This window comes from Euphorbia lathyris, chromosome 8 (assembly GCF_963576675.1).
Source record: "Euphorbia lathyris chromosome 8, ddEupLath1.1, whole genome shotgun sequence".
Taxonomy (NCBI): Eukaryota; Viridiplantae; Streptophyta; class Magnoliopsida; order Malpighiales; family Euphorbiaceae; genus Euphorbia; species Euphorbia lathyris.
The window spans coordinates 42,768,423-42,786,039 of record NC_088917.1 but is presented as its reverse complement, the minus strand read 5'-3'; the positions used below and the strand labels follow the sequence as shown (position 1 = coordinate 42,786,039).

General features: G+C 32.7%; 1 protein-coding gene and 1 pseudogene across 1 annotated transcript; one reads left to right on the top strand and one right to left on the bottom strand.

Annotated features, from left to right (window-relative positions):
• The first annotated feature begins 5,456 nt into the window (after positions 1-5,456).
• On the top strand, positions 5,457-9,287 carry LOC136202267 (leucine-rich repeat receptor-like serine/threonine-protein kinase SKM1). The gene is made up of 3 exons (XM_065992782.1): positions 5,457-5,492; positions 5,597-8,185; positions 8,802-9,287. Exons 2-3 carry the CDS (start codon positions 5,644-5,646, stop codon positions 9,158-9,160), a joined length of 2,901 nt encoding a protein of 966 aa, XP_065848854.1. The 5' UTR covers positions 5,457-5,492; positions 5,597-5,643; the 3' UTR covers positions 9,161-9,287.
• A 1,308-nt stretch (positions 9,288-10,595) lies between these two features.
• Positions 10,596-11,265, bottom strand: LOC136203931 (ethylene-responsive transcription factor 5-like; annotated as a pseudogene).
• Between the last annotated feature and the right edge of the window lie 6,352 nt (positions 11,266-17,617).

Here is a 17,617-nt window from a genome sequence, read left to right as displayed (position 1 = left end):
CCGAACGTCTTTAAATTTTTAAACCGGGAATCAAAGCCACGTAGTTCTACTTATTTTAGATAGTTCTCTAAACTTATTGACACATTGATGAATTCAATAGACTTCACTTTATTGCTATATAATTTCGTTTTATCACTACTACTATTCGCCATATATTTAATATTCCGATCTACGATTTCAACTCGTCGATTAACCCATTAAAAGCTTAAATTTAATTTCCTAATAGCTTAACTTAATTTCGAAATAGACTGAAACGCTTATTCAGACCATCGTAATTTATTTATTATATATACGTGATAACTTTATCGATTCGACAATATAAAACTTAAACTTAAAAACCTTAAAATCACGTTATCCAATAAAATCAAATCACAGATAAATATCGATATCGTTATATCGGCATTTTATCAAAACAACTCGTCACTAATCAAATGTTTTATCAAACCAATTCGTAATCAATCAAATGTTTTATCAAACCAAATCCGTAATCAATGAAACGCTTTATCAAATCAAATTCGTAATTAATCAAACGTAAAACCTTATATCAAAATCAACTCATAACCGAAGACATAAAACCTTATATCAAAATCAGCTCATATTCGAAAACATAAAACCTTATATCCATTCTAGAGTTTCTCCCCTATGTATCAATCCATAACCACATATATCATATAATCGAGACGTCTCTTTAACCTTGCCTAATCCCGTATTGGTCTTACCCCACACTTCGCTGCCAATACCCGACTAGGTCTTTACACTGTGTACACAGGCCATGTCCCTCACTGAACATGGTCTTCAACTAACCACTGGTCCTGATTACTCTAGATGGATATAAAAATTCAGAAAATCATAACGTGCTCAAATTTCCTTTCACAATTAAACTTCCGATTCCTTCAATAACCACAGAATCATCTGACCTCAATTAACTATTTTCGCAAAAATAATCACAATATTTAAAATCAAATATTCATTTAATAATATAACTAAAATAGCTAAAATATCGTATAAACTTATCGATTCATAATTTAATCGAATTCCAAGAATTTAATAGTTCAAAATATTATATCGATAAAATTTTAATATCGTTAAAAGTAAATATCCTTATCGGACTATTTTCGGTCACCGAAACAAAAATTCTAAACCGAATTACTATTGGACTCGTTAAACCACGTTTAACTATTAAGGGTATATTCATCCTAACTTTATATTCAAATTATTCTACTATTTTATATTCAAATTATTGAACCAACTTTTATAATCAAATTCATATAAACTCTATTTAACAAATATCGGTATTAGTCCTTCTAGTTTATAACTTATTTTAACTCGACAATTTAAAGTCACTTAATTATAAATAACTTAAAACTAAATTTTAAACCAAATACTTTATCGACTATTATTCTCGTTTGTCACCGAAATTGTAACGTGTAAACAAAATTGTATCATTAATTCCGAACGAAGGTTCAGTTAGACTCGTGACACTGCTACGAGTCTATCCGTACAAATTTTATATTCCAAACGCTTGTACAAATTTTATATGAATACAATATAAAATAATCAAACTATTTTTATTGGTCTATTTTGATATCTAAGATAGTAATTTAAACTGACATTGTTAATCTGGATCGATATATCTCTAAACTCGTAGCGCTGCTAAAAGCCTTAATATCGAATCGAACTTTCATTTCGATAAATCTAAAAGATAACTCTCTAAATTTTATATTTTTGTTAGTAAAATATAGACTTGATAAATAACTACTCGTAAACATGTTAAAATTTAACGAAACAGAACCTAACTTACTCAAAATCATACTTATAATATTTTAAAAATAATTTAAATCTAAAATACAGTTACCGAAATGTCGTTTCCGATCTCCGTTGTCGGCCGCCGATTTTACCGATCGCCGAAATACCATAAGCGTCATTACTCTTAAATCTTTAAGAGTTGTAAGAAAAATAAAACTTCATTTCATCTTTTCATAATTTTGCTTATGTGAAACTCATTTTATAAACTAGTTTTAATGATGATATATATATATATATATATATATATATAATTTAAAGAAAATCAATTTCTTTAAAAAGAACAAAATTCATTTCTATAAGAAAACCATTTCTTTAAAAATTTATTTCTTTTATAAAACTTGAAACATTCTAAAATGGAAATCAATTTAAGAACAACTTTTACAAATTATCAACTACTAAAGAAAAATACCAATGTATATGATGAGATTATAAACATGATAAATATATATAAGTCTCTCCCTCTTTTCTCTTTTATTCTTATATGAAAATTAAACGTATGTGTCATTTATGTAATCAATAAGTGGTTTACTTTCAACAAGTGGTATTTTTACATTTTGAACAAGTGTTCTTCAAAACCCCAAATCATGCCACATATGTCTTTCATTATTATTATTATTATTATAATTATTTATAATAAATTAATATGAATTAATTATATCACACACTTTCTTTCTTACTTTCTTACGTATATATATGATTTGATAACTGAAAAATATTGATTTTGGTCCTCTTAATTTATAGCTTTTATAAAACTTATCCAAAACTTTTAATTTACACCTAAAAACATTAAATTAAACTTGAGAAATTAAACCCGATAGTATATTTAAATTCGTAATTAATTAACACTATAAAAATTATATTATAATCTATATCGAAGATTAGAATTTTAGACACGGACGTGCCCGCGCAGAGACGAGAACCAAAGACCGCGAGGATCCTCGAAGGCAGCCCGAATCACTGTAGGACATTCTCTAATTACGTAATATACTCCTAATCAAGGAAATCATGAGTAATTAGTACCAGTGGTCACAAAATTTTAGCCAATGTCCCCAAAAGGTGACAAAAATTTAATTTGTCTTAATAAAATAATGGGAAAACTACAAAAATAAACCTTGTGGTTACGTCCATTTTCGAACAACACCTATGTGGTTTAAAAGTTTGCAAATTGGTACCTTGAGGTTCATTCCGTTAGCAAACACAGGCCAAATTGACTAACGGTGTTAAAAGTCAAAGGGAAAATAGTTAATTTGGTCCTTATATTTAATAATTTTATAAATTAAGCATCTTTATTATCTAACTATCACAAACAAACCCCAAAATAAAAAAAAAATTCAATTATACCATCTTCTCCATTACTCTTTAATTTTTTTCTTTCTCTCTCCTTTTTTAATTTTTCTCTCTCTAAAATCAATTTTCTCTCTCTAAAATCAATTATAATAATAACAATGATAATAAAACAACTTCATATATAATACCCCGTTTGCTGATTTGGTTGTTCTCAAATCGTTGCAGATTAGCCTATCAAAGAAATTCAATATGATCTTTCTGTTCTTTCTTCTTAGAAAGCTGATCCTACCCTTTTATTCTTTCACCCTGTTCTGCATAATCTTGCCGATGACAATGTTCATACCGGAGGCTGAATTGCCAGCGTGGGTTGTGTGTTACATTCCTGCCACCATGTCCTTCCTCAATATCCTCCCGGCACCAAAATCGTTCCCCTTCATTGTGCCTTACCTTCTATTTGAGAACACCATGTCGGTAACCAAGTTCAATGCCATGATTTCTGGTTTATTCCAGCTTGGGAGTGCGTACGAATGGGTCGTAACAAAGAAGTCGGGTCGGTCATCAGAAGGTGATCTTGTGTCATTGGCTCAGAAAGATCTGAAGCATTAAAGAGGGAGTTCAGAGCCGAATCTGGGGGAAATGAAGGAGGAACTTCTGCAGGAGCAAAAGTCTAGAAAAAAGAAACATAATAGGATATATAGAAAGGAGCTTGCATTGGCATTTCTTCTTCTAACAGCTTCAGCAAGAAGTCTCCTGTCTGCTCAGGGGATCCATTTCTATTTCTTGTTGTTTCAAGGAGTATCATTTCTGTTGGTTGGTTTAGATTTGATAGGAGAGCAGGTCGAATGAACGAACAATGATATATACATATGATGGATTATAGATATGCACGTACACGTACACGGATGAATATGAATGTATAAGAAATGGGGAGAAGATTACTTAGTTGGCTGAGAGTGCTTAAATTTCTGGATTCGTGTCCACCCTGTAGAAACCCCGATGCGATTCCCCCACTGTGACAGATGAAGGAGTTGGGAGACATTATCATTGTTTGAAGAAATTATTTAACTGTGATTCTAGAGAGAGAAAATTGATTTTAGAGAGAGAAAAATTAAAAAAGATAAGAGAGAAAGAAAAAAATTAAAGAGTAATGGAGAAGATGGTATAATTGAATTTTTATTTTTTATTTTGGAGTTTGTTTGTGATAGTTAGATAATAAGGATGCTTAATTTATAAAATTATTAAATATAAGGACCAAATTAACTATTTTCCTTTTGACTTTTAACACCGTTAATCAATTTGGCTTGTGTTTGCTAACGGAATGAACCTTAAGGTACCAATTTGCAAACTTTTAAACCACACAGGTGTTGTTCGAAAATGAGCGTAACCACAAGGTTTATTTTTGTACTTTTTCCTAAAATAATTTAAGTTTGTTTTTTTGTTGCAATAAAGTAACTTTGACGTTTTCCGAATATTTTTCTGCTGGAGTTGATTACATGACATCTAACACCATGTCATAATAAAAAAAAACAAATTTAACCACAAATTAACTCAAGTAAATAAAGATTGTCAATTAAAATTTTAATCACAATTAATCCACGTAGCATATCGAGTATCCATTTAGTTATATTTTTTAATATTCCAGGTGGCACTGACGTTGACATTGAGATGCCACGTCAGCAATTTTGGTAAAAAGATGGCTGACAAATATTTAAAGTATTTTTTATTGAGACAAAAAAAACTTAAGTAATTTTATTGAAACAAATTAAATTTTTATGACTTTTTTTAATTTAATGGCCATCAATACGAATTACTTGAGAAAATCATTTTACAAACATAAATCTATAACCCTAAATTCTTCCCTCCTTACTGTTTTAATACTGGAGACCCTGGTGTGCCTCCCGGCTCCACCCCTGATTTTAACGGGAAGCTAGTTTAGGTTTGATTGAGCTAGATTAGATGATATATAGATTCTTATTTAAGAACATGTCTTAGAATATACTGTTCAGTTTTAGCAACATCATATTTTAGGGATCATGATATCATATATGCTAATGATGACTCTTCAAATCAAAATGTTACGTTTAAAAGTAGAAAACTCTCTTGTTGAAGCAACCATGCATTTATATATATAATGGCAAATATCAAAATTTCAAACTTTTCAATGAGTATCCTAAATCAGTCAGTCAAAAGTGCATTTTGGTAAATAACCAGCCTTTTCCGTCATCTGTCCTTTTTGCCCTTTCAACCGTGCGTGTTCAAAAGAAAGTCAAGGTGCAGTTCTGTAATTATATCCCCCATTCCCTAACATCTATTTAGTATTTATACACTCAAATCTTGCTCATTCTCTCTCACACTTTCTTTCTTCTCGTTGAATCCATGTTTCTTTGATCAAAATCTTGGTAATTAATTTGTCTAATCATCATTCTTAATTATGTACATTAATTACTCAAATCTACTCTTGTTGCTTAGTTAATAGATTTCTGATTCGTTTACTTTGTTGCAGGTCGTAACAGAATCTGGAATCCTCACTTCAACTATAATTAATTAAAGATGGCAAAGAAAGGAGGTGAAGCATGTTTGATGTTTGTGATAATCACCTTGTTGTTGAATTGTAGAATGTTAGATGCAGAAGAAGAAGAAGTTGAGCTTCTTTTATCCTTCAAATCCTCCATAAACGACCCTTTTCAGTACCTTTCCAACTGGAATCCTTCCTCTACTTTTTGCAACTGGAAAGGAATCACTTGCAATAATTCATCTCACATTATGGCCATTGACCTTTCTGGAAAAAACATCTCTGCCAAACTTTCTTCTTCCATTTTTCAGCTTCCTCATATCCAAACTATAAATCTCTCCACCAATAAGCTTTCTGGTTTAATACCTCGTGACTTGTTTTCCTCCATCAATTCGTCTCTTCGCTTTCTCAATCTTAGTAACAACAACTTCACTGGTTCAATACCTCGTGGCTCCATTTCCTCCCTTGAAACATTAGATCTATCTAACAATATGCTTTCAGGGGAAATTCCGGACGAAATTGGATCCTTTTCGAATATTAAGTATCTTGATCTTGGTGGGAATGTTTTGTCCGGGAATATTCCATTATCTATAACAAACATCTCGAGTTTGGAGTTCTTGACATTGGCTTCAAATCAATTAGTTGGCCTAATTCCACCAGAATTAGGCCAAATGAAGAGCTTGAAGTGGATTTATTTAGGTTATAACAATCTCTCAGGTGAAATTCCTAAAGAAATAGGGGATTTAGCTCTGTTGAATCATCTTGATCTTGTTTACAACAATCTCAGCGGTTCAATCCCATCCTCTTTAGGGAACCTCAGTAATCTTCAGTACCTATTTCTCTATCAAAATAAGCTAGAGGGTAGGATTCCGGATTCCATTTTCAGTCTCAGCAAGTTGATTTCACTTGATCTTAGTGATAATTCTCTATCCGGCGAGATTCCAGAAGTGATAAATCAATTGCAAAACTTGGAAATTCTTCAGCTTTTCTCGAACAAATTTACTGGGAAAATCCCTGATGCCTTAAGCTTCTTGCCACATCTTCAAGTGGTTCAGCTATGGTCTAACAACTTCTCCGGTGTGATCCCAGGAGAACTCGGACTGCGAAACAATCTCACTGTCATAGACTTTTCCACCAATTCTCTCACAGGATCAATTCCTTGGGGCTTATGTAGCACAGGCAATCTTTTCAAGCTCATTCTATTCTCGAATTCACTTCAAGGTGAAATCCCAAAGAGTTTGAGTGCATGTAAAAGCTTGCAGCGAGTTCGCCTTCAGGATAATAAACTCTCAGGTGAATTGCCACCGGAATTCACTAAACTTCCTCTTGTATATTTCTTGGATGTCTCTGGAAATAATTTTTCAGGCAGGATTGATTCCAGAAAATGGGAGATGACTTCAATTCAAATGCTGAATTTGGCGAGAAACAGATTTTATGGGAGCTTGCCTGATTCATTTGGCAGTGACCGGCTAGAGAACTTAGACTTGTCAGAAAACAGATTTTCAGGTGGAATTCCTGACAGATTCGGGAGCTTCTCGGAGCTAATGCAATTAAAGCTAAATGGTAACCAACTCTCCGGTGAAATCCCAGATGAATTATCTTCTTGCAAGAAGCTTGTCAATCTTGATCTCAGCCGCAATCAGCTCACCGGCCAAATCCCTCCTATTTTATCTGAAATGCCAGTTCTCAGCCAGCTTGATCTATCGGAGAATCAATTATCCGGCGAAATACCAAAAAATCTGGGAAAACTTGAATCGCTTGTTGAATTAAACATCTCTCACAATCATTTTGGCGGTAGATTACCGTCCACAGGAGCTTTTCTCGCCATAAATGCAAGTGCAGTTGCCGGAAACCTACTTTGCGGCGGTGATTCTTCTAATGGTTTGCCTCCATGCAGAAGGGTGAGCAATCCTAGCTGGTGGTTTTATGTTGTTTCCATAGTCGGTGCCTTAGTGATTCTTTCTCTCGCTGTTTATGGATTTATCTGGATAAGAGGACAAAAGAGACTAGAGCTGAAACGAGTTGAAAATCAAGATGGAATTTGGGAATTGCAAATATTTGATCCAAAAGTATCAAAATCAATAAGAATCGAGGATATTTTATTGTCCAAGAAAGAAGAAAATGTCATATCTAGAGGCAAAAAAGGTGTTTCCTACAAGGGCAAGTCCAACATAAACGGCATGCCATTCATGGTTAAAGAAATAAATGATGTGAAGTCAATTCCACCCAAATTTTGGCCTGAAATTGGCAACGTTCAGCATCCAAACATTGTTAGGTTACTTGGAATTTGCCGGTCCGATAAGGCTGCGTATATGGTGTATGACTTTGTCACACAAGCCCAATATTTGAGCGATTTGCTCCCGAATTTGAGTTGGGAGAGGCGGGGGAAGATTGCGTTAGGCATAGCAAAAGCTCTCCGGTTCTTGCATTGTTACTGTTCTCCAAGTGTTCATGTCAGATACCTGTCACCGGAGAAAATGATCGTGGATGAAAAAGGTGAACCTCGTCTGAGAATATACCTGCCGGAGTTGCTTTGTGAAGATACCAAATTCTTGTTTTCTTCGGCCTATGTTGCCCCAGGTACATCCAAATATTATATGTTTCATTTATAAATCTTAAATCATTATCATTACTTATTTTATCTGGTCTAGATTGAGTTTTACTATAGGAATCTCCAGAAATTTTGAACTGGGACTTAGAAGAACTTGTACTATTAAGTGTATAGGCATCACTTGATGAGAATTAAGAAATAAATATGAATTAATTGATGTGATAGTGTTAGGATAAAAGCGTAAATTGAATAGAGAGTAAAAGTAGTATGGGTTGAAAAAAAACAAAGATTTTGTCGCAAGCTGTCGTCTTTATTATTTCATTCTTTTTGTCGTCTAAAGGCACGTAATTCTAGAAAAGTTCAGCTGTAGGAATTTACAGCGTGCCAAAAGGACAAATGATGGGGTCAACTTCAATTTAGTAATTATATAAACCCTAATTAAGATTTGATTATTTATCATTGTTGGGAATCTTTGGGACATTTACTCTGCTAATTCAATGATGCCTTTGAAGCTGACCATCTCCAAATCAAGATTTATCACCATTATCATATCTAAATTTTAAATAATTAAGATTAATCTTAAAAAGTCTCACTGTCACATAATAAATTACTATATTAATTAATTAACTCCTTTGTGTGTTGTAGAAAGTAGAGAGTGCAAGGAAATAACAGGGAAGAGTGATATGTATGGGTTCGGTTTATTACTCTTCATATTATTAACCGGAAAGAGCCCCATTGATCCTGAGTTCGGTGTTCACGAAAACATGGTAGAGTGGGCCAGATATTGTTATTCAGATTCTCATCTGGACACTTGGATTGATCCAATTATAAAAGGACATGTTTCACTTCATCAGAATCAGAATCAAATGGTTGAGATTATGAATTTAGGTCTTCATTGCACAAACACAGATCCTACGGCTCGACCATCTGCAAAAGATGCACTGCAAACCCTACAATCTGCTTTCAGTAGAACCTCTTGTGTCACTACCTTCAACTTTAATTAGTATTTTTGTTCATGTTTTTTTTTTATATAATTTTTTATATTTCAAGTAAAAAGTGATTGTCAATTACTCAAATTATAATGTGTTTGGGTTGATGTTTGACATATATAATTACATAGTGTAGATACATAAAAGTATCATAACTTACATATATATATATATAAGAGTAATTATGCAAATTTATGTGTGTGGATTAGCAGAAATGAAGCATATGGATGGAGGACCAAAAGTGGTTTTCAATATTGTCTTATGGTCTAGTCTATCTTCAAAGTATTATGAGTATTTTATGAAAGCATATATTTTACAATATTCTTAGAAAAATACACTCAATCAATTATATAACATTATACATTTACAAATTTCTACCATAATCATAGAGTAATACAACCGATTAGGATGTATATTACTTTAGGAGGAATGGTTGGTCTTAAGAAATAAATAAATGTGTAATGAAAAGGGGCATGGATTCTCTCTCTCTTATAAATAATGATAAGGTAGTGGTGAATGCATTTTATATGTAATTTGAGAAGGAAGCATCATCCAAAATTAGGAAAAAAAACTGAGTGGAGTGGGGAATCCATTGCAACAAAGTGGAAATCTCACTGCCAAGTGAGTGTGAGTGGAAATTCAGAATAAACATTCCAAAATTTGTTTTAACAATTAATGCTACTTTTCCTTTCTTCATACAAAAAGATCAACTGTGCTTTTCACCACCTATTTACTACAGTAGTATATTTTCTGTTTGTTGTTTTCGCCAAGTTTTAAGCTTCGAATATAAGAATTTCCTGACTTGTATTTTTCAAGTGTTGACATGCAATCCAAGTGGACTCTATTACATCCACTCAGGCACTCTTAAACTTTTCGGGGGCATCTATGTTAAATTTTTATCAAACCCTTAATATTTAATAACATTTTGTATTACGAAAATATAAAAAGAAATGAATGAATGGTAAGGTTGTGAATTTTGGATGGTTGAACATTTAAATCACATATGCATTCAATAGAGTGAAAGAGATTAAATAGATCTTATTAGATTATATTATTATTATTTTCAAGGGAAAAGTACAAAAATAAACCTTGTGGTTACACCTGTTTTCGACCTGCACCTTTGTGGTTTAAAAGTTTGCAAAATGGTACCTTGAGGTTCATTCCGTTAGCAAACACAGGCCAAATTGACTAACGGTGTTAAAAGTCAAAGATAAAATAGTTAATTTAGTCCTTATATTTATTTATTTTATAAATTAACCCCCTTATTATCTAATTATCACAAACATACCCTAAAATAAAAAATAAAAATCAAATACACCATCTTCTCTATTTCTTTTTAATTTCTTTTCTTTCTCTCTTTTAATTTCTCTCTCTAAAGGAATTTTCATCTTTGACTTTGGATTTGGTATATTACCAAAGCAGCTACAATGGCAAGAAAGTTCTTTTATTATTACTTATTACTGTTTCTATCATCGTTAGATGAGTCCACGCACTCTTCAATTTCCCTTTTCTTTGTGGAAGTATCATTATTCTGGTTCTCTGATGATACGATTTCAGATTCTTGCTGAGAAATTGAGTGATCGGAATCGGGATTTGAATTGGAATTTGATTTTGAATTACCGATTTCAAGAGAAAAATTCAGGATCGCTTTGCTTCCTCGTAACTTAAACGCTCGTAAGCTTTAGCAGCTTCAATGGTAGTATCGAAAGTCCCAAGCCAAACACGAGCACCTTTCTTATTAGGATCACGAATCTCCACAGCGTATTTTCCCCACGGCCTACTTCACACACCTCTGTAATGCTTTTCTCCGTTACTATTGTTATTAAGCTCAGCATGCAGCTGTTGCGGCGGGAGGAGGAAGGAGGTTTCCGGAGGAGGAATAGTGATTTTCGTCATAGCCGGTTTCCTCTGGCTGGGAGTGGTGGAAGGAGATTTCGGAGATTTAGGCACAGGCTTGGAGTAATTGGTGTTTTGCGTAAGGAAGAAATCAAAATCTAGAGATTCAGGTTTGACGAAAGGAGAGGAAGTAGAAGGGGAGCAATTGAAGTTATCGATGGAAGCAAAATGATCAGTGAGTGTCTAATAAGCTCCAAAGCTGAAGATTCATCTAAAGACGTCATTGATGAAGAAATGAAAGGAATTAGAATTGGAATTGCAATTTGTTCATAGATTTAGAGTAAAAACTAATTAATTAAATATTAGATTTTAGATAGAGATTGAAATTTAACAAAGAGAGGAGAGGAAGAAAAGAAATTAGACAGAGATGGAGAAGAGAGTATATTTGATTTTTATTTTTTATTTTAGGGTATGTTTGTGATAATTAGATAATAAGGGGGGTTAATTTATAAAATAAATAAATATAAGGACTAAATTAACTCTTTTCCATTTGACTTTTAACACCGTTAGTCAATTTGACCTGTGTTTGCTAACGGAATGAACCTCAAGGTACCATTTTGTAAACTTTTAAATCACAAGGATGCCGATCGAAAACAGGTGTAACCACAAGGTTTATTTTTGTACTTTTCCCTATTTTCAATTTAAGCTAATATCTATATTTGACTAACTACGTCTTAAATTTTGGGGCTCTTATAATTTTGAGGCCCTGTGCAGAAAAGCTCATTGCACACCCTCATCTACCCCCTGCATCCACCTATATCTTATGTTTTTGATATTTTAGGTTCTATTTTCTCTCTTTTCTCTTTGCTTAATTAATTTCTCCTCTGACTCCATAAGCCGACTCCTTGAGACCAGGCTATGTAAATACCATGGGAAGCAAAGTCATTCCTTGTTGAGTCTTATAACCAAAGGAAGATTAGACTCTGAACGCAAATAAGAGGAAACTTTACACGTGACGACCCTTTATTGGAAGATCATGTTGTTCCAATAGAAGTATGACTCTTTAAAAGGTGCATAACAGAATGTGTAACAACTTATAAATATAGGGTTTATGAAAAATATTTAAGTATGGTGAAAAACGGTGGCCTACTATCTTCTTTTTCCTTATATTCATCTAAGCTCAAAAACTAACTTAGGCATGGGATTGCTTACATCGGGTAGCCATAAACTCACTAGGTTCTAATGAGGCTTTTAAGGATTAAACCATTAAAATTTCTACTACTTATCAAATGAGCGTAGAGTTATAAGATAACCATGTCTACTTTAACTCTAGAGACAAACACAATCGACATAGATCAGAGCCAAAACAAACAAAAAGTGCGGCCAGAGGATGCAAGGACTTTTTCAATGGCAATGGCACAGTTCGTATCACAAATAGGGGATAGATCTCCCCTCGAGATTTGTCAATACCTTGTAAAGCACATAAACTCCAACAGGTTGTGATACATTTGGTAAAGGTCTCCCATCGCATATCATGTTCCCATAATGGTCGAGAACGCATGAAAAAGTTTGAGAGCAACATTTATAGATGATAAAGAGAATGATACGATAAATCATACTCCCAACTTGGAGGGGGGAATTGGTCATTGAAACTTGGAGATTGCCAGATATCACAATTTCTACTACTGAAATCAACAAGTCAACAATGTGTGTCCATGGGGAAGAAATTCAAATGCAAGGCCAACATCAAGCACCTCACAAGTTAATCCATATATGTACTGCGCATATAAAGTTTTCTCGATAGGTTCTTATTTTCATTCGCATGTAGGACTTGGACCTGAGATGGGGTTCAGACTTAGCATAAGGTATGTGCTCGAAACAAAAACAATACCCATGAGGGAGAGGAGATCTAACACAGAAATAAGATGCGTAGTAGAGCAAGAAGTAGAACATAGAAAGGTTTTGTCGAGAGGCGTTAATCTAGCTCAAGATCTGAGCACATACCGAAACTTGAGCGAGAAATCGAAGGAGTAAGAGAACTTGTGGACGGACATGAGAAACAATCGGGGGTGGAACCAGTGAGAAGGAATAGATCTAACTATAGACATAAATCTGAACATGAGCAAAGATTAGAAGTAAGAATAGAGCTCATCAAAGAACATGAGCCTAAACATTAGCTGCACCCTGAACTTGTCCAAGAGTAGTTCAACTATATAAAAGGCATATTATCGTTTAAGCTTAATACATCAGTTGCACCCTGAACTTGTCCAAAAAGTTTGATTGACCTCTGAACTTAGATGATGTCTTATTACCCCCCCCCCCCAACCCCAAAAAAAAATTGCTTAAAGTGCCATGATTAAGTTCCTAAATCTATAAAAAAAAACCCAGTAAATATGTATAAAATAGAAAGTTAATTTGTTTTAAAGACATAGAATCACGAATTAAGCTTTATTTTTCTAAGTTCTGATTTTTTTACAGATTTAGACAAATTGCAATGTATATCACTTTAAACAAGTTCAGGGGAGAAATAGATCAATATAAGTAAGTTCAAAGGGCCAATATGTCATTTGAAGCAATAAACCACACTAAATGGCCAATAGGTCCAACTTTTGAGTTCTTCTTAATCAATTTAACATGGTCAATATGAATGATTAATTATATTCGAGTTGGGATTTGATCCATCTTCAACAAGCATTAAGAATCATAAGTTAGTTCTTAAAAGGATAAACATGACTCAATTAGGTTGAACATGATTACCACATAATTAAGGTTAAGATCCGCTTTTAGCATTAGTTAAGGGGGTTTTAGCCCATAATTAAATTAAAACACAACTTATAAAGATAGATAATGGAGTTCATAGTAATAAAAGAGATTAAAGTTTAGAAGAAACCGTAATGATGATTGTCGAACGGACTTCCTCGATGACTTGAAAATTACTTTTATTTGATGAATTTTTGCACAAACAACAATTTGAGAACAATAACAACAATTACAAAAGTAAATAGAAGTGATTCTTGAAGAGAAGAATCAACAAACTAATATAAAGAGGGGGAAAATGGATGTCAAAGTATCCTTTTATAGTAGAGAGCCACATATGCTTACAAAGATCAAGTCTTATTATGTCCCCAACCCCCTAATCTTCCAAATTAAGCTTTAAAAATGGTGGTGGAAGACTTTGATAATTTAGGAGTTGAAAATATGTGAAGGTGGGAAACAAATCTTAGACTTCAATAAGTACATCAATTTTTTACAATATTTTAAGTCTGTTACACTTCGAATTTAGAGATGATTATTATTAGTAATTTTTTCATCCATCTTTTAGCTTTCCACAGCATTTTGAATCGCCTCGATCCGAGTTTGTATGAGATAGTTACGATTAAAATATGAAAATATGTCCAATTTCCCAACAATATGAACAAGAGATTTTATCCTTACAACAACCACCTCGACAAGGTGCTTTTACACATCGACAAGGTGCAAGGGCTAAAGTGAATATACTTCACTTTATTTCTACCTCGACGAGATTGGGATGAACCTCGACGAGGTACAGGGATAAAGTGAATAAACTTCATTTTATGGCTCTGTTTTACTTTCGAGTCTTCGTCTTAAGCACTGACTTTGGTTAATTGTGACGAAACCTTGTGAAAGTGCCTGAAAACACATGAAAATGACTTAGATACATAAAATGATGAAAGTATACGAAAACTATTATTAAACTATCATTAAAACTTATTAAAATGGTGTGAAATAACTAGTAATTAAGTACGAAAAATGTTATAAGTTACTACGATAACAATATTGTATGTGCTTTCAGTTTTAATATAATTTATTTTCTTGATTGAAATACAAGAGATTGCTTGCAAAGTTTAATCTTTTATACAAATTTTATAATAGATCTTGCACAACTTTTAGTTTGTTTTTATTATGGCTTTTATGTTTCTCTATGGAGTGAATAAAATCTTTTGGGATATTATGATTGATGGTATATAGTAACAAATAATTTTAGTATATCAACCATTAGATTTTGACAATCTCTATAAGAATTTGCACGGATATATAACATTAATCTATACATTTCAAAGCTATCCTGTAGGTTGAAGGGATGGGCAAATTTCTCGCTCGATCGGTCGATAAGCTCTCTCATGAGAATTGTTATTTACACGAGAGGATTGATATGTTGCTGGAGAAATTTCTGACATTTGCAACATGAGAAGTGAAATGGTTTAAATTCTCTCTCAATAATCTATTACTAATACTCTCAAATGCACTAGAATGTAAATCAAGTTAAATTAAACGTCGGATATTTACAACACGAATATGATCTACTATAAATAGAAATATATGACAACTGAAAAAAATAATCAAATAAAAAAAGTAAAAGAATAAATGTAGTTTTTAAAATTAGTTTTAGACAAACAAAACAGATGATAAGATGGACACAGTCGGATAATTAAATGGAACGAGCTCACTCATCCATCTTAAAATGAACTACTATACTGTTTTGTAAACTGAAATTTTAATGTTTGTATCTTCTTTAATTTGTTAAAAATATTTCTGCTATAACTAATCAACTTATTGTATAAGTTAACATTACAATAATAACTATCATTTTCATTTTAAATGCTCTATAACTATATTAATATTTTCAAGGTTTTTATTTTGATAAATTTATTTTGGATGTCGGATGTAAATAATAGTCAAATCAATACTTTCAAATTTTTTATTGGGTGAAAATAAAATTAATCTTTGTTAAAAATGTTGAAATTAAAATTTTACCGATTCATATGTTTCGGGCATAAATCTATACATTTTCAAAAAAAAAAAAAAAAGAAAAAAAAAGAAAAAAAGAAAAGTATGAACCAAAATTGGAAGCTTATCCCAATGTTATATTGGTGTATATGTGATTTGGGATAGAGAATAAAGAATGGTCCTCATCATCTATGTGGGTTAATACAACACCAATTTCCATGCTCCCAAGGGACCACTACACTACACATTTTTTTTTTGAAACAGTACACTACACATTTTAATTTAATGATATTGGTTTTCCCCTCCTTTTTAATTTTTCCGTCATTCCCTTTTTAGAATTAGAAACAAAACAACAAATCACAAAGCTCTTCTTATAAAAAAAAGTTGTATATTCACCCACTCAACTCACCAATATCAATATTCCCTTTATGCTTTTTGCTATGGTCAAACCCTTCATTATTCTACATTCTAATCAACATTTTCATACCTATTCCCAATTTCTTTCAATTAATATCTCAAATAACTAGTGATAACTTCTGAATTTACAAAGCCGTCCGGAATAGAGATGACAACGGGCACCACACACTACTAGATCCTAATGAGACTATCCGTATATAAGGGTATGAGATCAAAATCATTACCTGTTAGGGTAATGAGACGGGTATAAAAATACCTCCAAGATACCCGATACTCGTCATAACTTTTTTATATATTAAAAAGTATTATTGTGTTTCCGATGTAAGATGTGATATTTGAACCCCAACTTTTTGTTCTTCAACCATTGAGTGATAGCACAAAGTTAATTTATTCTTATAAATTAATGTTCATTTTGTTCAATTTTAAAATGGTTGATTTATTAAATTTATACTTTGTTAAGTTTGTAATATTTTTTGTTTTATTTATTGATTTTTAACGGGTAAGAATACCCGTGAATTAAATGTGATGGATATAAGATGCAAAAAGTATACCCTTTACGGGGTGTTTGTTAGAAGGGATATATGAGGTGAGATAGAGATAAAAAACACGAGATAAGTTATCACGTGTTTATTTGGGAGATAAAAGAGTGAGACATATGAGAGATAAGTCTATTATCCCTCAAATCATATACCCAAGAAAGGGATGGTATAAGGAGGTGCAATAAACTCGTGCGATTTTAATAGAATGGAAATTCCATCTTATCCCTGCTTCTATGTAGTTTGAAATAGGGTTGTTCTACCCCTGCCTCTGCGTAGCCCTTCATCTATGGACAAAAAAAAAAAAAAGCTTAGTATATATGAACTTGATTTATTTTTGGCAGTCCAAATAGGTATGAATTTAAAATTGCTCTAAGTTGAAGGTTGATGTATTAACCTAACTGGAATTGAAAAGTGATGAAGAGAAAGAGATATTTTGTATATATGAAATAGAGAGGATTACAGTATTTATAGTCAAACAATTACAATTATGCATAAAGACACTAATACCCTTATCTATATGACCCTAATATAGACAATGATATAACCTCTGTCTATATGACACCAGTACAGACAATGGTCTGTCGATATGACACTCATATAGACAATGGTCTGTCTATATGACACTAATATAGACGATGGTCAATATATTCTAACAGCCTCCCCTCAAGTTGAGATACTCTGAATTTCAACTTGCACAACCATAATCTGCATAAGTGTACAACTGCATCTTATGCAAAGTTGTGGCCATCTGAGGTCCTGTCAAAGGCTTTGTCAGTAAATCAACAATTTGTTGAGAAGAACTCACATAAGGAGTGCTAATAAACCCTGATTCCATATGCTGTCTGACTATATGACAATCTATTTCAACATGTTTCATTTGCTCATGAAATACAGGATTAGCCGCTATGTGAATGGCTGCTTGGTTATCGCA

Excerpts from the sequence above, each read along its gene's own strand:
- LOC136202267 (XM_065992782.1), top strand. The coding sequence starts at position 5,644 with ATGGCAAAGAAAGGAGGTGAAGCATGTTTGATGTTTGTGATAATCACC. Across the intron at positions 8,186-8,801 it reads TTCGGCCTATGTTGCCCCAG|AAAGTAGAGAGTGCAAGGAA; the intron begins GTACATCCAAAT and ends TGTGTGTTGTAG.